Source organism: Gopherus evgoodei, chromosome 8, assembly GCF_007399415.2.
Source record: "Gopherus evgoodei ecotype Sinaloan lineage chromosome 8, rGopEvg1_v1.p, whole genome shotgun sequence".
NCBI lineage: Eukaryota > Metazoa > Chordata > Testudines > Testudinidae > Gopherus > Gopherus evgoodei.
The window spans coordinates 51,938,992-51,963,060 of NC_044329.1; the positions used below are offsets into that span (position 1 = coordinate 51,938,992).

Below are 24,069 nucleotides of genomic sequence, written 5' to 3' on the forward strand. Positions count from 1 at the left end.
AAATATGAGTGAATAGCGTAATACTTTCCCCCCCCCCTGCAAAAGCAAACATTCTGGGATGTATCAGCAAGAGTGTTGTAAGCAAGACACGAGAAGTAATTCTTCTGCTCTGATTAGGCATCAACCGGAGTATTGTGTCCAGTTCTGGGTGCAACATTTCAGGAAAGATGTGGACAAATTGGAGAAAGTCCAGAGAAGAGCAACAAAAATGATCAAAGGTCTAGAAAACGACATTAGGAAAAAATTAAGTGGTTAAGCACTGGGATAAATTGCCTAGGGAGGTTGTGGAATCTCCATCACTGGAGCTTGTATAACCTGCTTTTAAAAAACACCTGTCAGGGATGGTCTAGATAATACTTAGTCCTGCCATGAGTGCAAGGGACTGGTGTAGATGACCCCTCAAGGTCCCTTCAAGTCCTATGATTCTGTGATGGCCTTGGAGATGAATTCTGCTTGGTAGGAATAACTGCTACAGTTGATTGTTGAGTACTCGATGAAGAGTAATTACTGAGAAGAAAGACCTGAGTGTCGTGAATGGGTTAATGAAAGCCTCTGCTTGGGGATAGCCAAAAATCAATCACAATGTGAAGGTGTGTAAAGAATGGGATAGAAAATGATACTGAGTGTGTTAGAATGCCATGCTATGTATCAATGGGATGGACTCACCTGGAACATTGTGTTCAGTTCTGGTCACTCGACCTCAAAAATAAATAGTAAAAGGGTCCCAGAGACAGGTGCTGAAAATGATGAGAGGCATGAAAATAGCTCTATCTGAAGAGAAATTGATGAGACTAGGTTTGCTGGGTTTAGCGAGGGGAAGACCAAAATGATACATGCTAGAGTTACGTAAGGTAAAGAATGGCACAGAGAAGGGAAATCAGGTAATTCCTTTGACCCATTCTCATAATATAAGCGCAATGGGCTACTCTGATGAAACTTAAAAAGAAAATGGAAATACTCATTCACACAATGCATAATTATGCTAAAGCACTCATTGCCACGGGACCCAAAATCCTGGTAGATTCAAAATAGGATGAGATTTTTATATGGGTAATGAAACCATCTATGGTTCTAGAAGAATAAAAATGCAATAAATAGATGTGTGTTAAACTCTCATGCTTCAAGGCATAAACCAGTTACTAACTGAAGGGTCCAGAAGAAATTTTCTGCTGGATACGCTGCAGGGTTTCTTGCACCTTCCTGTGAAGCATCCAGTACTGGGCACTATTGGAGACAAGATATTGGATGAGATGGCCTGCATGTGATCCAGTTTGGCAGTGCTGGATTGCTGGCTGCGATTGTCTAGCTGTGTTGGTGTTCAGGATAGTGCCATGGCATTTCCATACCTGGCCCCCGTCCTTCGGTGTAGATGGTTGGGGGACATGTGCCCCTGCTAATACTATTTCAGGATGATGTACACAAATTTTGCCAGAGGGCAAAGTACATGGTTACAAAAGCCCCATCCTGCCTAACTCACCAGCAGGCGCTGTATGAAATGCTGGAGAAGCACTGGCTGAAAAGAGTGTGCTGTCCCCTTCTCCAACTCGGCCTCTTCCAGCAGGAGGGAATCTAGCAAATGCTGGAGGAGTGCTAACTGGGAGGTAGCTAGTCCTGGTCTATCCCTGCAGGGAAGCATCTGCAGGGATAGACCAGGAAAGCAATACTCCCAGCCTTTCCCGTAGGAATTGTTGTAAAGTGCTAGCGTGGTGGCTGGGAGGATGCTGTACTGTTTGTATGAAATGGTTAAATGTCAACAGGATCAGTCTGGCACTTCACTTAAAAACTCTTTTTAACTTCTCTAAATACCAAGTTCTCTCTTAATTGTTTATGGGAGAGGCCCAGAGCACAAGGCGATATACCCAGATCACATCTCCACCCACTTCTCCTGCCGTTGAGCGGGGGTGGGATAGAGTGTGGAGGGGATGGGAGGGAAAAGTCTTGAGCAGAGGAGTGCCCTTGGTTGACATGGCAGAAAGGAAGTTTGGTTGTGGTGTCATCTTCCACCTGGAAGCTCTCAGCCGTGAAAGGTGGGGCTGCCACTGCCTTGTGCAGCTGATTTCACTACCCACAACGTCACAGGTCTGTGGTTAGCACAAAAATAAAAACAAGTGGTGTGAAAAGGCATTCTTTTTGGTCAGTTTTGAATTTTCCATCTTTTCTTTTAATTGAATGTCCCTGTGCTCTTGGGTTAGGAGACAGGGAGAACAGAAACTAGCTCTCTTTTCTAGTCGATTTATTATTTTATAGCTTTTTCGTCACATTCTCTCTCATTCGTTTCTTTGCCAAGGTAAACAATCCCCGTCTTTTCCATCTCTGTTCACATGGGAGTTTTTCCATGTCCTTGATCATCCTTGTTGCTCTTCACTGACTCCTCTTCGGTTCTGCACTGTCCTTTTAGAGATGGGCTGCCCAGCACGGCACATAGTATCCAGACAAGGCCACACCATTGATTTTTATATAAAAGACTTTATAATATGCTTTGTATTATTCACCAGGCATTCCTCATGCATCCTAACATCTTGTGTGCTTTTTTGACCACAGCTGCACATTGAGCTCAGGTCTTTATTGAGCTGTCTGCATGGACACCCAATCCCCTTTTCTGAGCTGGTTCAGTAATTTAGGACCCTGTCAGGTGTATGAATAGTTTAATTCCCTCCCCCCCCAATCTGCTTTCTGAATCTTTACTGTCCTACCTGACATAGTTTAAGGTGTGAACAAGGCTTCGCCATCCTTGTCTATCACGTTATTTACCAAAATGGATACCTTGCTGTGTTTCTATAACTCAGCTTTTTTACAAGTTTGTTGGTCAATCACTCAGCCTGCAACCCGGAGTGCTTTTCAGCTGGTCCCTTCCCTTCGACCTGTTTAGCTTGGGTGGCCCTTCCAGGAATTAAAACTCCCTGTTGTATAGCTCCCAGGGTCCTTGGTGCACAGGTGCCTTCCTGCCACGTCTCCAGAGAAGGGCCAATCTGAACTACTTTGCATTTATTGACGCTGAATTTCAGCTGCCATCTTGTTTCCCATTCATCTAACCAGCTGATCTCTCTTCTGTTCCTCACAGTTTTCTCTGGTCGTGATCAACCTAAATTTTCATCTGCAAATTTTGCTTCCTCTCAGCTCCCCCACCCACTGCAGTTCAGGAATAAATACATTAAACACCGTGGGACCAAGTACAGAACTTTGAGGCACCCTCTGTTAACCTTTTTCCATGATGAAAATCAGCCATTCATTCTTACTCTTTGTTTCCTGTCTCTTAGCCAGGTTTGGATCCAAGAGGATGTTTAGCTTCTTGCACAAGAGGTTGTGAGCTTCTTTAGTAGCCTCTTGTGCAGAACCAAAGGCCTTTTGGAAGTCTTAAATGAATTGTGCCAACCGGCTCTGCTTTACCCACTGCGTTACCGACATATTCAGAGCAGGTGTGCAGTGATGATGTGCCACTGGCTAGATCCTGCAGCTGGCGAACTCAGGGGCCATGCTGACGTTGACTCTTAACAACAGCAGGTGCCAGGTGGAGTAGGAATAACTTTAGAGTGTCCAGCATGGCATGAGTCATGGTAGGGCAAGGTGTTTCTGAGGAAATATTCCTCCTTTTTCTGTGTGTTCCATGGAGGAGACAGGTGACACCATCTTGTGGTGTCCCAGCTTAATTAGCTCCTCTGCACTCCATCCCAATCCCATTAGGGCACACTTCTTTCCCTTTATATGGGACTGTTAAGGATCTCACTTCTTGTTCAGTCATGAGGTTCTGGGGAGTGCATTATAGAGGTGGGAAAACCATTTGGGAGAGAAACCAAAGCCACCTAGACCCTTAGATGAAGAAGCTCAATGTTGTGGTGGCAGTTCCCTGGGAGATAACTAGCCCATAATACTTTAAAGAGCCTGCCCTGAAATCCAGTCCTCCAGCTGCTCACATCTTGCAGCTCTGACCCCCTTCATCTCCTGGGAGCAACTGCTGCCTCTGGGAATGTGGACACTGCACAGCAGAGCAGCAGGCCTCGTCTCCCCTGTGGGAGGGAAGGGTGGGCTGTGCATTGGTGGGAGGAGGAGGGTCCCCATAGGAGAAGCTAAGTTCTTTCTCTCCTTTGCAGCTGATGCCACTTGCAGTTTCTGCACGGCTGGGCTCTTTTCAGGGTAACCAGAAAACCAAAATAAATGATCCACACCCTTCCCCTTCATAGACAGTTGTTTTCAGGACTGTCCACTTCTCCCTCCTCTCTCTTTGCTAGGAGGATTAAAAGAGTGAGTTCGCCTGAGGGGTGGTTAACCTGAGCTGCAGCCCTCTCTTGTCAAGGGCATGTTTAGTAATAAATGGACTAAAACTGCTATTTGTGGCTGCAGCTCAGGCTGTGTCCCATGTGTCGTCACTGTTCAGGCCCCCTTTGGAGATGTGGTTTTGAGACAATAAACTAAACTGAATGCTTTGTAGCTGGGCAGGAAGTGAAGGGTGAGGCCTCCTACACCAGAAACGCTGCAGCTGCAGCATCCGTACGTTTCAAGCACATGCTACTTGCAGGCTCAGGGCACTTTGTCTTCAGCTGCAAAGAGCTGGCCCAGCAGGCTTTGAAGGGAAAGGAGATTGGCTTTGATTTAAGATGTGGTGGGGTCTCGCCTAGAAGGACAGCCTGACTGCTGATTGTGCAGCATGTGCTGTGTGGGGACTGTGAAGGGGAGAGTGTTTATCTGTGTTATTTTCTCTACCCAAGTGTGGGGCTAGATCTCTTAGGAATTAGGCAGAAAGAGTAGAGACTTTCACCTTCAGTTGCTGTTCCCACCTAGGCTGTGGGATATCTGCTTGGCCAATGTGAAATTACTGTTTATCAGAGTTGAGCAAGATTTGTTATTTCCATCGGACAGCAAATTCTGAAATGTTCAACATTTGTTTCCATTCTAAAGTGGGGCAAAAACTTGAAATTTTTCACAGAACAGAAATTCTGAAATGCATTTTAATATTTTGTTGAACTGATTCAGAACAAAACATTTAGGATCAGTTTTAACCCTCCTCCCCAAAATATTCCCGTGTGGATCGAACTGACCTGAAATGAAATACTTAATTTCAATGTACCCCAACAGAAAATCAAGTTTTCAGCAAAATAAAATTTTGATTTTGCAGAAACAGCATTTTCTGTCGGGAAATCATTCCAATGGAAAGTTCCTGTCCAGTTCTTCTATTCATAGGTCATCCAAGCATGACACTTTATGTGTAAGTAAATAGCACAAGGTGCTGCCCCTTTAAATCAGCAATCAAATTAGACCTAGTAACATGAGAACGGAAGATGAATGAAGGCTGGTGGCTCCTCCATTTGCTTGCCATGAAGATATCACACATGGTACAGTGAGGAGGTGGTGGTGGTGGTGGTGGTGGGGAGACAGGGCCTGATGGTTAAGAATGGAAAGAAGAATAGAGGGAGGAAGGGAAAAGCTGAGATGTAGATGGGGCTTATTTACAGGGAAAACTGAAAAACAAAGGGGAGAAGAGGCAAGCAGAAAGGAAGGGAACAACTTGGAGTGACACAAGGAAAGGAAGAAGAGAGAACCTGGGAGAGACAGCAAGGGAAGCTTGATGCTACAGTACTGCACTCCCTCGGCTGTCCAGTCTCTGTGCAAGGTGGCATGGCTGCATAGGACGAAGGTTATTGTGAGAGTTGGCTTTAGAAAAGAGACTCACCTAGGAGCCCAATATCCTTTGTGTAAGGAGACAGGAGATCATGCTCTGGGGTTGAATGGTGGGGCTGGTTATAAGGGGCTGACACACAGGAATGCTGGGAAGACACTGCTTTAATCACTTTCAGGGACAGTAGCACTGCCTGCTCTTGTGGGACCTCCAGGCCTGGTGGACCTGGAGCACATCTGCAGATATTATAATAGAATGTGACTTCCCCTATCAAGCTCCAGTGAAATACAACTCTTTGGGGCAGGGCTAGCGTTCCTGGAGTGTCTGTGCAGCGCCTAGCACAACGCTGCCCCGGTGTGCCAGGGAACCTAGGAACCGTTTCACTTTTTTTGCACAGTATTTCTGAGCTTTTCTGAAATCTTCCAAGTGCAGGGAATCTTAGGGGTATTCCACACACCTCCAAGGGAGGCCTCAGACCTTCAGCCCTCATTGCTGTTTCTGCATTGGTGTGGATTCTCTTTCCCAGCTGAGGCTAAATGCCGGTGCTGCAAGGAAGGGGCAAGAGGAGTGCCAGGTATGTACCCAGTGAGCCCAGCCAGGCGCCAGCCACGATGGTGGGAAAGGAGCCTCGATCCAGGCCCAGAAGGTGGTTTGGAAGCTAGGCTTCCAGGGAGCTGCCAGCCAGGCCAGGTCTTGTGGTGTTGAGGTGGGGAGGCAGGAACCCCAGAACCCCATGGGAGCAGCAGCTGGGGGCCTGGTAGACACCTGTCAGTGACTTTTGTTTTCTTGTCCCTGTTCTCATCGGCATTGTGTATTGTCACCATCAGACAACACTGCCACATTGCCCCGGGCTTGGGAGCTACCAGCAAGAGGGAGTGCCCCATCCTTGGATGATCAGTTTTGGGGAGGATTGTGTGTGCACTCCTGGCCAGGGAGGGCTGTGTGGGGGTGTGCGCACCTGCCCATATGCTCCCTAACATTCCTAGATCATTTACAAAGCGGTACCAAGCTGCTGTGGCTGTTTAGCAGGCCAGGTACTGTCGTCCTCTTGCAGAAATCTCTTCATGGCAACCAGGGGATTTGATCTGTGGTGCTGATTTTTTAAACAAATAACTTTGCGGGGAGTCTGTTCCCTTTGCATATTGGTTCAGAAAGCTGCCCTGTTCCTTCCCTGCCCTGGAAAATGGTAACAGCTATCTGATTTTTAGCCAGCGCTCAGCTGCTGCGTTCAAGTTGGTGCTCTCTGACATGCACCGTCATGGAGCTTTGTATGTATACGCTCTCTCTTGGATTCCTTGATATCCCCCCCCATGCCAGCTTTGCATTTGGTTGGCAGCTGCTCAGACCTGGGTCCTTCCGCCTTGTAAGGCACAGCATGGGTGGTGGTGCAGACTGGGATGGGGGCCTGTGCTAGCTGAGGATGCCATTGGTTTGGGAGTTGGCCTCAGAGGGCCAGATGTGGTGATTCGTGCTGCATAGTCTGCAGGAACAAAGTCTGCTGCTGGTGCTGAACAGTGCCAAGGGCTTCCCACGCGGTGGTGATGGTGGGGGGGCCGGCGGAATTGGGCACACCATGAAACAAAACACATCTGTGTAAACAAGGTGGGGTAGCGGAATAGAGTGAAAGACACAGAATGAGATGGTGAGAGGGAGGCAAATGAAGAAAGAAAGAGTAAGTTAGACAGAGGAAGGCAGAGAGTGGGGACAAAAAAGTAGAGAGAAACTACATCTAGTGCTGGCTGAGCAGACCAGAAGTGAGTGCAATTCTTTCTAGAGAACACTAGAGGGAGCTTAGGAATCAGGACATTCAATTGGTAGAGCTCTTTGGTTTTCATAGAATCATAGGGTTGGAAGGGACCTCAGGAGGTCATCTAGTCCTACTCCCTGCTCAAAGCAGGACCAATCCCCAGATTTTTACCCAAGTTCCCCAAATGGTCCCCTCAAGGATTGAACTCACAACCCTGGGTTTAGCAGGCCACTGCTCAAACCACTGAGCTATCCTGTTCTGTTAAATACAGAATCTATTTGGGTCCTACTCACTGCCTGCTCGATCCAGCTGCCATTCATCTGGGGCAGAGATGGAGCAACTTAAGGCTGCTCTGCACAGAAGTTGTACTGACTCTACTAAAAAAGGTTTTTCAATCAATTGAGCTAAATCACTGCAAGTCCCTTGCGTGGATGCTTCTTAAACGGGTTTGGGCGGCTCAGATCAATTTGGTAACAAGCCAGTCTAGTTAGATTGGTGCTGCGTGTGCGCAGAGACAGGGCCTCAGAAAGAGTGTCTCCTGGGAAACATAAGGAGTAAGTGGCAGAAAGAGAGGTGAATCAAAGAGAGCGAGAGAAGGCAGAACAGAAAATCTCTTTGCCAGACCCAGAGGATAGGGTAAGAGCGAGAGAGATCAGGAGCCTGGGTTAGGGCTAAATGGAAAAGAGTTGTCAGTATCTGTCCTCACGGTTTTCCCCATTCACTGACCAGACACGCACATTGCTCATTTGGAATCTTTTATTAATATATAGAAAATGCATTTTAAAAAAGGAACTATACATAGGCTAAGAGCAGTCAGGACTAAAAATACTAGTTAACAATGGTCAACAAGCGTAGGTCCCATTCTCCTAGCCACATTTCCATGACAGGGTTGGGAGGACAGTTACGTTTTCTCTCCCCACTTCAGTTCTGTAGATTTAGTTCAGTTTGTGTGGGGGAGCTTTCTGCCTCCTTTATTCCTTTTTTAAATAATAAACACAATTCCAGAGTAATGTATGTACAAAAGGGGTGGAGGGGGCAGGGGTTTGTTTGCCACCCCCCCGAAAAAGCGCCAGTGGCCGAAGTCTGGAGGGTTCAGAGTTTGTCTCCCCAGGTGGAGAGTGAGGAGGGTCTGTTCCTATGGCCTCGCACTGAAAGATGCTGGCTCCCTACACCTTCCCTGCCCCCTCCCCTTTCTTTGAAACAGCAGTGCCGCAGCTGTATTCCATAGCAGGGTGTAGCAGATTATGTGGTACCAAAATTCCATTGAGCGCCTTATCTAGTTCATAGGCAGGACAGGAAGTAAGCACTGTCAGGCAGGGTCATAATAAAGTGGGGGAAGTCTTTATTACCATACCAACCCATGGCATCTGCCTTATTTGTAGGAACTTAGAGATCATGCTGGGCAGCTGGGGGAATTTCCAGGGGCGCTGCCTTCAGCTGGGAAAGGAGAGCATCCTTTCCCATCCTGGTGTGTGGAACGTGGTCCTCTCTCTCTTGCAGAGAATCAATGCTTCTAAGCAAATTTCCTAGGGGGACCTGGGGTAGGGGCGGGGGGGAGGGGTATCTGAACAGATGAGCACTTTGTTGGTAATGTCCAGAGTCAGTTACTCATCTGACTGACATACTGCACTACACTTAGGCTAGTGAGCTTGTTTGCTTGTATTAATATGTGTGTATATGTATATCTTCACGTACAGCGTATACACACACCCAGGAAAATGTATTAAGCAGTGAGACCCATAGACCTGCCCCCATCCTCCTGCTGCTGTCCCATGCACCTTTCAGTGTGCTAGAAAATTGTCAGGAGGCAGGGGGTGAAATCTGAACCAAACCTTGACTTTAGCTGACCTACAAGAAGGAAGGATGAGGCAGGAGGGGAAGGACGAGTGTGCCTGCTGGGATTTAATAAATTGCACTTCTCCTATCTCCCCACATGGGCCACTCTTACTCTGCTTTGCTCACCTAGCCTCAGAGGCTATATATTAGTGGTTTGCTGGCCTTGTTATTTTCTGGCTGGTATTTGTCACTGCCACTTGTTCCATTACAGGGTGAGAGGAAGTGATATCAGTGAACCAGAGATGCCAAAGGAAATGACAAAAGAACGTTCTTTCCTCACGTGTCTCCATGGATAACTCAAGAAGGTGGCCTTGCCCTTCGGTGAGCTTAATTGCAGTTTCAGCTCCTTGATATTTTAATTCCTAATCATCTGGACCTGATGAACACCTTAGCAACCAGCATTTCAGTCCTGGTACTGCTGTTGTGAAGCCGTGACATCTGAGCCATCAGTAGTGTTAGGGAACCAAGGACTAATAGACGTCATTCATTTGGCTATGTGCATTGAGGGGTATCTTGACCTCTGACCTGTATAGTATGCTCCACAGGCTGCCTTGTAGTGTGGTGTTTACCCAGACAAGGCTGTGGTCACCTTCAGAGGAAAAGACCTCTTTAGACATGGACTTCCCAGATTGGTGAAGGTCAAATTTATCACAGAAGTAACTGGTGATACAAGGCCAGTACAAACCAGACCTGCTAGGCCATGCCCTCAGCTGATGTTATACTGCCTAGTTCCAGGGAATTTGGAGATGTGCCAGTTTACAGTAGGTGAGGATCTGGCTCCTTGTGTGACCTTCATCAAGTCTCTTCAGCCTTCTCATCCTCCACCCTCCCCTTGTCTCCGGGGACTCAGTTCTCTCTGCTCTAAATTGGGGACAAATAATGCTTGAGGGGGAAGGTAAGGGTTAGTTCATTTATGTTTGCAGTGTGATTTGAGACCCTCAGGGTACTGCTGTTTATAAACTAGCACAAGGCAAAGGTTTCTTCAAATTCCTTGGGTAGCAATTAACTCTGACAAACTATCAGAGCTCATCCTATGAATATTTTCCTGCCTGTGGGAGAGGACCAGGCCTCGTTTTATCACCAGATTCCTCACATTTATGTGCTTTTAGCAAAGCCCAGAAAGGCAGCTCTCCCTTCACTAGCTCCTGATTTTTTCAGGCACTTCTTAAACCACTGCAGAACGAATAACAGAGCAAGGGTGGGTGAACCGGCCTGGAGATGAAATGGGAATGGAAATGAACTTTCCCTTAAAGCCTGACCCAACCGAAACAGAACCTTGTAGGAAAAAAGTCCCCTCATGGCCCCACATGTTTAATATTCAGGCCTCTCTGCAATTGCAGATGGGACCAGAAGCAGAAATGCTGAAATACACCCGAGGCAAGTTCTTGAACCACTGGGGCCCCGATCATGGTTGTGACCTTTAGACGTGGAATAATACCATTTCTGGCCTGGTTAGGAGCAGGACGTCTCAAGACAGCCTCTTCTCAGGAGATTCCCAGCTTGATTTTTGCTGGCTCGTGATTTGGGGAAACATCTGGCCTTCAAAGCCCTTTTAGCCAAACCTAACCCAACCTCCAATCCTTATGGAGGTTCATTTGCTACCAGAAAAGATACAGCTGCTAAGCTCTACTTCCACTTCTTCAGTCACTAAAGCAGCCCGAGCAAAGGAAGACAAGTCCATCCCCTCAGAAAGCCTCTCCTCTCTCCCTCATATCCTCCCTAGCACTGCTGACAGGACACTACTGACCAGGGCTCACTGTTTAACAGCTGCCACGTACTTTGTTGTAAATACAGGCATCTCTTCATGGTGAGAGGGTTCAGAGAGAGTTTAGGCTTCTTCTCAGGACTCTAGTGCCCTGGCTTAAAGGAATGTTATATACAAAGAAGAACATTCCCTCCCTATCTTAACTTATAGCAACTCGGGGAAAGAATATTAAAATCCTGCCATGCAAGAGACTTCTGCTCCCATTCGAGTCAAAAGCTATAGGGCATGCTCAGCCCTTTCCATGGCAAACTCCAAATTCCCCTGTCACTACTGATGCTGAGAGTTTTCCTTTTTGTACCTCACTCAGTCTGGACCATTACTTCAGATTCATTTCAAACCAAATCCTGGGTCTGATCTTGCAAGCCCTGTGCGCAGAACACCTCCCCCTGATTTCATAGAGGCCTCTGGCTCACTGCGAGTTAAAGGATTGAGACAGAGCTCACTGAAATCAGTGAGTCTTTCCATTGACTTCTTGGGTGGGGGACCAGATCTAGAGAGACTTCCAACCTAGCGCTCAGTGATTTCCTCAGGACGAGAGCTGGATAAATAGGGAGACAATAAGCCATGACCATCTCAGCAACATTTGTATAGAACAGGGGTAGGCAACCTGCGGCACGCAAGCTGATTTTCAGTGGCACTCACACTGCCTGGGTCCTGGCCACTGCTGGGGGGCGGGGGGGGCTCCGCATTTTAATTTAATTTTAAACGAAGCTTCTTAACATTTTAATAAAACCTGTTTACTTTACACACAACAATAGTTTAGTTATATATTATAAACTTATAGAAAGAGGACCTTCTAAAAACATTAAAATGTATTACTGGCATGCGAAACTTTAAATTAGAGTGAATAACATGAAGACTCAGCACACCACTTCTGAAAGGTTTGCCGACCTCTGGTATAGAATTTACCTTCAGTTGAGTTTGCTCCCTCTTGTATAGGTTTCTTATGAATGCTTGAAGGAGCCAAGTTTGTTTCATGTGCATTTTCAGGCCAAGATTAGTTTCAGTTACGAGCAGACTAATTGGGTGAGAAAACCAATTTGTTTTGGCTAGAGAAGTAGTTATAAAGGGTCATCCAATGAGGGCGCAAGAAAAGAGGCCATGTTTAATCAGGTGACCAATCCCATAGCACCAGCGCTGAACTCAGTTTGTACATAACCATTAGCTGAAGTTTTGTTCATCCAAAACGTTAACTGAACAAAATTGAGAAGCCAGCATGTTCTGAAAAATTGCAGCCTGTTTGTGGGCAACACTTCATGGAGGAAAAGGGCCAGATTTTGCCAGATATTCATTATTGATTGGTTTGCCGCGGTGATCCAGGATACACCCAAGGCACCAGAAATGTAATGTTCTAGGCATCTCTCCTTTGAGGGGTCTAATAGTCTCAGAGACTGAGGGTGAGGGAAGGCAGCAGCAGTAGTCCTGAGGGCAAGTGGTCTCTGATTAGCATGGAGGCCAGCACTGGGAATCTACGCAGGTAGACAGCATGTAAGGTGGCTGAGATGGTGAAGAAGAGGAAGGAAGAAGCAAAGATTCCTCAGCAACTTACTCCAGGTGGGAACCCTTGCTGAGCTTCTTGGCTACAAGGGACAGTGGGAGGATGGAGAGAAGGGATTTTCCACCCAGTGCCAGAGGAAAAAAACCAAGTTCAACTCAGAGTAGGCAAGAGGTGGTTTGAAAAACTTTAGCTTGTACCACGTGTGGATAAAATGAGGCACAATCCCTGCTCAGGGGGCTCTGTGCTCAGCCCACCCTGGCTGCCCCTTACTGCCCATTCCTTTTCATGTCAGTGTTGATTGCCAAAACCTCGTGCCATGTTGCAGCGTTGGTAACATCACATCAAGTCTATGGTAATGACTTGTCATGGGATACGCTGGGGATCAGAGATAGATTGCAAATTGCCCTTCACCTGCAGTGTGTTCTTCTGGTCAGATAATGGAATCCTTTCATTAGGACCCTCCCATCCCAGCTAGGAGGCAGCTACGGAGGAGTGTGTGATGGGGAAATATAATTGCGAGAATAAACTATCCTTTCCTGGAGAAGTGATACCTGCTAGCAACACTAGGCTTAAAGAAAGATCAGTCTGAGTTTCTATGGGGGGATGGGGATAAGATTGGGCGAGGTTGTGATTTAGAATACTGTTTTTTTTTGTTTTTTGTACCAATCCAAAGAAACAGCTTTCTTTCCCTCTGCTGGATCACTAGTGCTGAGCAGCAGCATTTCCAGTGAGGTTTCATGCTTCCATCTGAATGGACAATGGAGACAACGAAAGTCCAATCAAGCCAAGTGACTTGTCACTCTTGAAAGTTACCCAGAGAAAACACTGCTTAGATGGGAATTGAAGCCAGGATGCTCAGTTGCTACACTTAGTTCTAACCATTAAACTACTCTGCTTTGTCATTTTATAGGGTCACCTCTTGTTTGGGACTACCAATGGGTGGGGGCAGTTTTCATACAAATAATTGCTAGGGATTTTCCTAAACTTCTTTCAGTCCTAACTGCTGCTTCTCGTTGGCTTTTGGAATTCTGAAGTGATGCACGTAGCTAAGGACAGAAGAGATTTTCTACCTCTCATGAGAGTCTCATCCATCCTACTCCCCTCCCAACCCAGGTCTAATTCTTCATTGAAGCCTTCTTGTTCCTCCTTGATCTCCCTACACCTTCTCTGGTTCATGGTGATTTACTCAGGGCCTTGTCCAAAGCCCGCTAAAATCCACAGGAGACTCTCTGCTAGCTTCAGTGGGCTGTGGATCCATCTCTACATCCAACATGTGTGCAGAACTACGACTAGCTGAGCACCACCCTCTCACCCATTCATGTGCTCAAGGGTCAGGAAACCCCCTGGGTTCAGGACTGAAAGTAAGGCTTAGTGCCCTTGTCATGCTGGGTCAGACCAGTGCCACATCACTGGAAGAGGCAACTGAGTGTTTGAAGGACAGGGCCACTGCAGCACTGTTCCACCAGACCAGACTAGCAACAGATGAGGTCTTTCCCCTTGACCTTACAGCCAGGAGACTGAGGGTTGTACCTAATCCTGAACCCAGGGTTAGTTAGGTTTTTATGTCCCAATGCATGGCATAGGCAGCGCAGAGGGGTAGGGGGAGACTACATTTCCTGCTCAGTTTCCTGTCTCTCCACTGGACACAGGCTGGATGGGAACAGATTGGAGTTAGTCACACTCCTTGAATCTGTTAAAGAGACTCTGTCCTGAATTCTCTGTTCCACTCAGGCCCCTTTACGTGCTCTCTGAAAGTGGGCGTAAACTGCAATTGAATGCAAAGTGGCCTTGGTGTAAACGAGACTCAGGCCCACTATCAAATAGCGATAGTCCCCGGTAACCTTTCCTCTACAGTATGGTGACCCCACACAAAACCACCTCGTGCTAATGCATGAGATGCACCAGGGGAAAGTGCCTGGTCTGTTCTCATTGGCCAAACTGATTAAAGTGCAAAACATAAGCAGCATCAACGTTAAGGAGTAAATTCAGTGTTTGAAAATCACTTTTAATAATTAAAGGTGTTGTTAGTAACAACAGGCAGGGATGGGATAGAGCTTTTAAATATCAGGTTTTAACCAGGGCAGTGTCCCTTTATAAGGAGGTAAAACATAATGTTTGGAACTTATATGGGGCCTTTCGTCCAAGGATCTGAAAGCCCTCTACAAATGTCAATGAATTAAGCCTTGTGACAACACTGTGAGGGAGGGAAGAGTTCAGTTCCCTAGGGGAGAGCTGGTGGAAAAAGCTCACAGAGACGTTGTGACTCACCCAAGATCACAGAGGAGGCTGGTGGGAAGAGAATCTACATTGAAGTCTTTTGACTCAACCACCAAACCATCCTTCCTCCATAACCCCAGGGAACACGAATAGGATGACTAGATGTCACAGCACATGGCTGCAATTTATTCTGCAAGTTTCAGGATGAACTGCGGCCACTTGCCCGTTCTTCTGCTCACTGCTCTTCCTCTAATACTCTTTGGTTTAGGACCAATAACAACTATGAGTCACAAATTATCATACATAAAAATAACAGTGAAAAAGGAGCTTAAATGAACTTACTTCAGAATGACATTAAAGATTCCTAGAAGCTGTTTCCTGTGATTCCTTCTCTCCTCTCCTCTCTTCAACCCTGAGCTAGGCCTTATAAAAATAACAGCAAAAACCCACCAAAGGGTTTATAATGAAGTCAACATGCAGAGTAGATGGGCCACTTTTGCACCCCAGAAAACACTAAAGCAGCTCACATCTACAGGCAGATGCAGTGCACCATCCATTCTGTTACTACCCATGCACCTGCCATAAATAGGGGGTGACCTTGGGCATGTTACAAGTATGGTGTCGGTGGGGTTCATAAGTAGGCTGTGATTGCTCTAAAGGAAAGGAGAAATGAATACAATGCAGACAAACATCTCACACTTCTTGTGAGATCTGTGACTTGCAGTAACCCGGTACACAATGCCAAGCTTGAAATTCACTTCTCCCCACTGTGTATGTTGCACGCATGTAGTGAGCTCCTGGGGATAAGGAACACTGTGTGTTCTTGGTCAAAGGGAGAGGGACAGCTGCATCATCATGGCTAACAGAGGGATTGGGCATTATGTTGGGGAGGAGGCAGGCTCTCCCTGGCTGGTATGACAGACGGAGGAGGTGGAGTCTCTGTCCCTGGGATGTTGCCTCTGAGTATGATCAAATGACCTGGCACTATGTGTGGTCCCTGCCCAGGTGCAGCTGCTGTTACATGCGGCCTCAGCTGCAGGCTCTAGTCCAACAGCTCAGCCGAAAAGCAAACCTGCCCCCAGAGCATGGCCTGGCTAGCCTCCATCGACGTCCCTGGCTGACAGGACCTGCAGCGTGAAGGAGGCCCTGCTGCCGTGGAGATGGTGGCGAGGGAGCACCTTCAACAAAAACATGTCCTACGGGGTTCACCTGGGATTTATAAGTCTTTAAAAAAATACTAAAAATCCATCTCTCTTGCTCTTTCCACGTTGTGGGCAGGGGGAGCGGGCACTCAGCATTTCACTGGGAAGATGTTGAGGCCCTTCCTTTTCCAAAGCCTACCAGCCACTCAGTCAGCCCTTCCAGGACTCTTATGGACCAGGTTGCTAGCTCAGAGTAGTAGTATTTCTCTTCCCTTTTCATATTATAAAATACAAATGAATGACAGAACAGGTCGGGTGGCTGGGGCGGGGAGGGACAGGATTCCTGCTGGCTCACAGCTGTAGGGACCGTCGTTTCCTTCCTGAGATGTTACGGTGGTTGTAGGGTCGCATCTTCATTTCCACAAAGGGTATGGAGAACTCGTGGCCTTTCCAGTGGAACCAGTTAATCCCCTGTGAGCAGGAAGGAGAGAAAGGCACAGGGCAAAAACAACAAAACAGGTGGAGGGAGTGGGGAAAGAAGGAAACATGTTTGAACTTGGAAGTTAAGTGGGAAGAAAGAAAAGAGTTTGTTTAATGAAGCAGCTTCTCTTATTACTCTCTGGGTAAGAAATGTGTAGGTTTCTCTCTCTGACTTGTTATCCCCCCACTGCTCTCACGTATGTGCTAACTCATTAGTTTTCCTGTGTCTTCCACTCATAAGGCAAGAGACATTGCTTTAAAGTTTCCCTTCTGAAACCATATGGACTCTGCCCAGTGTAATGAAAGGGAAGAGCCCGGGAAAGGCACCTTGGGGCTCCTGGTTATGAGAAGCACCGTCTCTCTTTTGCGTGGTTCCGTGCTTACCTGACTGTGCCGGGACTCGCCGTACTTGCCATTGAGGTTGGTCCGGTGGCAGTTCTTATACCACCAGGCCCCTTTGTATGACATGGCACAGTTTGTAACAGCAACGTCGTTGTCTCTGTCCTTGGTGGAAAACGGACGTCCCTGGTGATAGGTGAGTGAATCTCCTGTATAAAGGGAGACGCTGTGAGGAGAGGCTCAGGGGTGCGCCTGCGGTGTGTAAGCACAACCATGTCAGGCCTGGCTAATCTCTCTACAATGAGTAAATTATGATGTAATAACATTGTTCATTCTGCTAATCTATAGCTCTTCAGCTCAAAGAGTTGAAAACTGGCAGAATGCGACAGGAATAAGATTAGTTTGAGTTCCTAACCTCCTGACCTCTTGCGTCCTAGATCTTTCTGCTGACACTCTGGTGTAAAGATGGGCCTGAACAAAATCTAGATCCTTGGAGCTGAACCCCTTTGGGCTTTGGAGATGGTGAAAACCTGCAGCCAGGTCCAGTTCTGAATTTCATGGCTAAAGCAAATTCCTGGATCCAAACACCCCAGAACTGGAAATCTAGATGTAGGTGTGAGGCGAGGACCCATCACTGCTCTAATGAAGGGTTTCTGTTTACACCCATTGGCCAAAGGGAGTGTTTTCTCCTTCTAAACATTGGTCCTTTCAGACTGTGGTCTGACTGGCTCAAAACAGAAAGGGTAATGAATATGGTAATTAGAGATAAGCCTGAGTTTGCAAAGTTTGGGGCTTTTCAAATCTGGGGAAGTGGTTTGGCTCATTGTAGGCAGGTGTTGGCTGCAGAGTTTGGATCATGATGTGAACTTTCCTACAGTTGGGAGATTTGCCAGTCTAGGGTTTTTGGGTTGGGCCCATCTTCTGCTTCACTTTTGTCATGCTTCTATGTTTCCAAAGTAACCCTAAATGCATGATGGGCAATAAGAAGTGAATAAACACTTTGTAATGCCCCAAGAGAATACCAAAGAGCCCAGAAAATATTAATTATGCACAGTCCTGAAAAAAGAACACAGAGACGTGCATGCACGTACACACACAGAGTACACATGTGGGAAAACCCAAGGGAAATGTACTGGCTGGGAAACCTTTACTCCTTTCAAGAGGCAAAAAGGGTGGTTCCCCTCTGTCATTATTAACTCTGCAGAAAAGGGTTTGAAGCACAAAGCGTTTTGTTGCATTATAATTCAGCCAGTTTGGGGATAGGGGAGGAGTGTCAGACTCCTAGATATGATACAAACATAGGCCAGGATCCTCAGAGGTATTGAAGTGCCTAACTCCTCTTGATTTCAATGGGAATTAGGTGCCTTAATACCTTTGAGGGTCTGGGCCATAGGAACTGCTATGCTGTATCAAACTAACAGTTCATCTAGTCCACTGTCTTTCCTCTCCCAGTACTAGATGTCTTACAGGCATGGACAATTGTACATCTTACATATGGTAGACGGTTTCTTGCTGCCCCAGGCAGAGAGTGGTTGCCTTGTACCTGGAGTCTGGGAATTTATGGTCATTAGACATTTTTATCCAAGCTAGAATAGCTGTATCCTGACTCCCCCCTCCATCTTGAACCTTGGGCCACAGGGTTTCCACTCATCTAACACGTCCCTGCTCGCACCCAGCAGTTTGCTACTCACTGACTGAGTGGATAAAGCATTAAACCTGAAGCGACATCAGGGAGCCCTGATTGGAGGAACACCGGAAGCTCTGATTGGTCAAGGCATCATATTTAAACCCAAAGAGAGGCACAGGAAACGGTTTGCACAAGTAGGCCCTAGGTGGCTGCTGCTTGGACATCTCGCCTAGTGCTTCAGCTGCTGATCTGCTTGCTTCCTGAGCCGTGACCTGAGTCGTGCCTGACCCTGTCTGGATTGGTGTGTCTGGCTCCAGCCTGATTCCCGGTAACCCAAACATGACCTGCTAACCACTAGACCTGGCTGCCTCTGTCTGTCCCTGACAAGCTGCGGCTAATTTTGTTATTCATTGAAATATCTAGTCTTAGTTGTGGAAGGGAGTTCTCTCCCACCACTCCCCTGAGGTATCTCAATGTTAGAACATCATCCTGCAACATTGTGGTGAAGCTTAGCAGTTCTGTCTCACCCAAGAACAGTGGCTGGGCTAACGTTCTAGCAAAGTATATAATCGTATTATATGGATGGCTTCAGCTTTTCAGTTCCTGTGAAAGCATGGCATTAACAGGCTGATCTGCTGTTTTTTGTTGTACGAGGCACTAGCTCTCATTATTGATCCAATTAGCTGAACAGCAATGGGTGTTGTATAGTGCTGCCCATGGAAAATTCTATGTGCTGATTAAACTTGTGCCTCCTGGTGATTACCATAGTGGTTTATCTGATTACTCACAAGGCAGCAGAGACAACTAAGGGCCTGTATTTGGATGGGCCAGAGTGGTTAGTAGCATCCAGGAAAGGAATTAATCTTTTGAGTGGTGGGATTTCCTTACGCTGCTCAAGCTTATGGACTGCAGGCATTTCGGACACACCAGTCTAGAAAGCTTCCTGCTGCACGTAGGTGCTTGTTAGTGATAGTGTGTACCGGAAGTGCCATTGTAGTCTCCTATCCGGAGCTTGTACAGACTCCTGGCATCACCGACGGAGAACTTGTCGTAATAGGCGTAAGTTGCCTCTTGGCCATCTCGCATGTCTATTCGTAGCTCATAGCGTCCCTGCGATGTGATCTTCTGAATGTTATCCAGCCCTGCAGAGAAAAGTAGAGGGTTCAGGTGAGATCTGGTACCTGGTGGCAATTCTGGGAAGAAAATGGAAGGAGATTCTGGGCTCAGTGAAAATATATGGCAAGCAAATGCGGAGGAGGAGAACCCAGAAATCACAAGTGCTTTGAAGAAAAGCCACACTGCCTCAGTTTGTGTCTCTGCCCTTAGTGACTGAATGTGGATTTTACACTTATGTACAGAACAAAACACTGGACTCAGATTTCTAGCATCACTAAGTCTGAAGAGTTTGGCTCTGCAGTTTTGGGGTTTGACTTGTAATAGGAATTGTTTGCAAAATCCGAATCTGGCTTCTGATACCAAACACCTTACATTTGAAGGGTGTTTGCACCTTGGGCCCACCTCCAGTGTGTACATGCATTGTCCTGTCCCTGTGTGACAGCATTCCAGTCTGAAGCAATGCTAAATCATCAATATCTGTTTTTTACATTTCCTCAGGTGAATATTCTCACTCATTAAGATCAGGGATGAGAAATGCCAGTTACAGCCATCCACTGACGATATTAGTTGTACATGCTCCACTCATGCAGAGCTTTGCCAATGCCTCGCCCACTTATTCCTCAGTTTCCACCATTTTAGGCCTGGGCTTCTTCTGAGAAGAAATTACCAGTCATGTTAAATTGCAGAGTGTATTTATAATGCAGACAAAAACCTTCAGGGGAATTGGACAGAACGGCCATGCTCCATTCCTTTTGTGATCTAAGGAGATTTGAAATCAGGTCTCCATGGGTGCAAGGCTAGTGAAAAAGCCTACTGTGCCACCTAACAAATCAGGAACTGCTGCACCTTTGTGATCTCCTTTTATGTCACATTTCCTCCGCATGACATGTTGCTAATGATATGAGTTCAGACAGAACAAAGGAGGAAATACCATGGTGAAGAAAAGCAGATCAATAGGGGAGAGATGGACAGATAACCTCTCTAATGATACGCAGACACAGAGAGATGGAAATTAAGCTTGCAGAGACAAGTGTCAGATTGAAAGATGCAAAGTGTCCACTGATCACAACCAGGCTGACTGTCAGTGACAGACAAAGAGATGAGGGCATTACCCAGCCAAAACTCATCCTCTAGGTTTCCAAAGCCAATGCGGTAATCCATCCACTTTCGAAAGAAATCTGTCAGCCCATTCTGCCGTCTCTGGAACACCTACAGAGGGAGAAGGAATGAAAGCCACATGGAAGAATCTTTGCTCTATGCAGAAACAATGATAGATCATAGCCAAATGGGCTTTGTTATATGTGAAATTAAAAGATAGTACTTTGCCTTTCTATACCACCCTTCAAGTGAGGAGCTCAGAGCTTGAGGGGTTAATGTATTAATTCTCACTACAGGCCTGGAAGTTAGACATGTATGGCAACAGTCAATTTACAGATGGATAAACTGATGTTAAGTGATGTCCACAGCAAATCAGTTGGAGAGCTGGGAACAGAATCTAGAAATCCTAATGTCAAGTTCCCCGCTCTAACCAATGGACAACACTGCCCACTTTTCAGCATGTGATTTTCTTTTTAACTAGTTATTTCTGTAAGCCCTTCAGCATGAAATCAGATGTGAGGCTTTGAAGCAGAGTAAAAAAGCAGGTAAAAGCTTTGGTGAAAGAATCCACACCAGCAGCGTTAGGAATTTATACTTTGATTTAGGAGGCCCTTTTCTGTGTGAGAGAAAGTGTGACAACACAATCCAGTTGGAACAGCAGAGTATTCTCTGGTTCTGGTGCCGGTCCACCTGAGTCAGGCTGTGTTTATGCGATTCAGCTAAATAGCATTTGCCTCTAAAAGCACTGTACAAAGTCACTCTAGCTGATAGCTGACGCCACCATATGGTGAGCCCTGTGTGTGCAAATCATTTACTTTGAAAGCTAGTATCCATTTAATTTCATGTATAGGACAATAGATCAGTTTCAGCTTCAGGCTATGCTTTACTTCCAAAAGGAGCTGCAAACATTTCAAATCACTCAAAGGGAATTTCTCCAAGTGCAGCTTCTATTAACAGCTCAGGACCTATTCCTTAAGACTGGAAAATGAAGTAGACTATATTAAGCCTCTTTTGGTGCATTGCTTTGCTGTCTTTAATAGCTGTGTGGCCAGAGCTGTGCTTTACTTTCATTTATTATGGGCATACAGTGTTTCTCTGTTGTGGCGTATAGCCCCATATCCAAAAGTTGTGGTCTTATCTGAACTCCAAAACTAAGCAGCATCAGGCTTGGTTTGTTCTTGGATGGAAGAGTTGAAGGATAAACCCCATTGCTGCAGGCAGTAGTGTTGCTTATTCAGGAAACATCACTGTTTCCATTGCACCAGTGCCCTAGCATAGAGTTGGAGCCACCATGCTGCTGGGGAGGCTATTGGAGGAGTAATGACATGAAGGTCCTATGGCATATTTTGGACTTGGTCTTTTTAGCTTTATCTTTGCACAGGGCTGCAGTGCCTGGCACTAGAACGCATTGTGTCTCAAAGACCAGCTGGGCACTGAGGAGAAGTGTGCCTGCTGCTGTGACTTACAGTGCTGACCTGCGCTACTGCTGATACATGTGAGAACTTGGACATAGCTTCTCCCTGCTTTCTTTGGGGTGGCTTGTGCCCCAGCAGCTGTTAGCAGGGAGCTGTCCCTGCAATTAGAAGAGCCTGGGGACTTTGATTATAACCAGAGTGCAAGGAGTAGGAAGGGTACTTGCACCTTTGCCCCCCCTTTGCACAACCACTCAAAGGCCAACTGCAATCTAACCCTGAGATAGAGTAGAGACGTTAAACCTTGTGTCCCTCCCAAGCTACATTCTACCCAGCTGGTTCGTTCCTTCACTTGGATTAGGATAACTTTTCCTTCTTCCCCGTAACTGTTGCCATGTGCTGCCAAACAGCTGCTGCATTCCTCCCCAGAGGTGGCTGCTTGGCCTTTGTGAATGATGTGGCCCTGTATGGTGTCTAACGCATTGTGGGGGATCCTCTGGAATAGAAGAATGGTGCTGGGAAATGGAAAATCATTAGTAGAGCTGTGCAAATAACTGATGTTCCTGTTTACTGTCCAAGCTGAAAAAATTAGAAAAAAAATTTTTTTTACCTTTCAAATTTTATTTAATGAAATTGAATTAAAATTCAAATGAAAATCATTTTGAATTTTAAAGAAATCTAACCCTGTTGAATTTGAGGGAAATTTCCCCCCCAACTAAACATTTTGCCAAATCCAACAAAAATTTGCACAATGTTTCAGTCAACCTGAAACTGCAGATTTCAATGGGAAAAAAAGTTTTTTTGTCTTAAAAATGTGCCACTGCTCTAATTGTTCTGATGATGAGTTCTACATGGAGGCTTACAATCCATCCTCCCCCATCTGTGGTCATGTCGCAGTACACCTGCACTCGCTGGCTGAGGTCCCCATTGATGGAGATGGTGTAGACTCCACTCATGGTGTCGCCATTCATCAAATGCTGAGCACAGTCCTGTGGATTAGCGAACATGCGGCCTCCTGTGAAATTAGAGAGGCAAAGCTTTGAAGAGGGCACAGCACCTCCCTACACATGTCACATGACATATACCGTATGATACATCATCACACAAGGCTTACTGCAATCCAGGAAGGACATGAATTGAGTTCCAAGGTCATGAATCAGTCTGATAAATCATAGTAACTCCCTCAAGTGCATAAGCTATCTCTTGGCTTACTTCACATGTCATGGCTCATCATGCGATAAGCTCATTGCTTGTACTAATTAACTCAGTGGTGGGGAACCCCCTCTCACATAACAAGCCTCTGAGTGCGACCCCTCCTTATAAATTAAAAACACTTTTTTATATTTAACATTATTATAAATGCTGGAGGCGAAGCAGGGTTTGGGATGGAGGCTGACAGCTCGCAACCCCCCTGTAATAACTTTGTGATTCTCACGACCCCCAGTCTGAGAACCCCTGGATTAACTCATCATATGCCACAAGGTATAATGGCATGACACTCAGTAACTCTACTGGGTACAATGAATGAGAGTGTAACATCTTGTGATAGTTTTCCATGGATCTTGTTAAATTAATTGTTCCCAATATACACAGATAGTTTGGGAAACACCAGTGTTCTTTCCTCATCAACACTGGCTCTACAAATATGTAACCAGACTGATTTCAATTGAGTTATTACATCCATATATAAGTGTCAGGACAATCCAGTTCAGGCAGGACTCGTCTTCGTTAGAAAATTCAGCAGGGTGTACCCATGGGCAGACATGGTGTTGAACACAACTGGTCCATGTTTATGCAAACTGCAAAGTCATGGTCAGCATTGTGGTAGGTAGCGTGATTCTTTGTGGACATGTCTAGCTTGATGCAATTTTCGAATGAAGACATGCTCACAGTGTGGGGGCCTGAGTTAATGCTTTACCAGTCCTATATGATCTCAATAGTTCTGCAGTATCAGGAACTTGCATCTGAGTTTTAGCTCACAAAAGTTGCACACTAGCTTATCACTGGCGTAGGAGTTGTACTGATTTACACTTTTGTACATGAGAGGGGGAATTTGCTCTGTCCACTGGAGTTATTTGTGTTATAGTGTAACTGCAAGAAGAACAACACCCAGTGACCACAGCTGTGATCATCCTCAGTGAAAAATATTAATTATAGTGGACCAGATTTCATATGCAAGTC

The 24,069-nt window shown here is 46.2% G+C and overlaps 1 protein-coding gene across 1 annotated transcript in view; it reads right to left on the reverse strand.

The window, feature by feature from the left end:
• Positions 1 to 14,441: 14,441 nt before the first annotated feature.
• TNR (tenascin R) overlaps positions 14,442 to 24,069 on the reverse strand; it is a 310,511-nt gene continuing 300,883 nt past the window's right edge. Inside the window, exons 19-23 of the mRNA XM_030573302.1 lie at positions 22,752 to 22,903; positions 20,491 to 20,587; positions 19,243 to 19,404; positions 16,681 to 16,844; positions 14,442 to 16,287 (exon numbers count right to left, since the gene is read on the reverse strand). Coding sequence (XP_030429162.1) covers positions 16,168 to 16,287; positions 16,681 to 16,844; positions 19,243 to 19,404; positions 20,491 to 20,587; positions 22,752 to 22,903 — 695 coding nt within the window. The 3' untranslated portion in view covers positions 14,442 to 16,167. The remainder of the gene's footprint in view (positions 16,288 to 16,680; positions 16,845 to 19,242; positions 19,405 to 20,490; positions 20,588 to 22,751; positions 22,904 to 24,069) is intronic.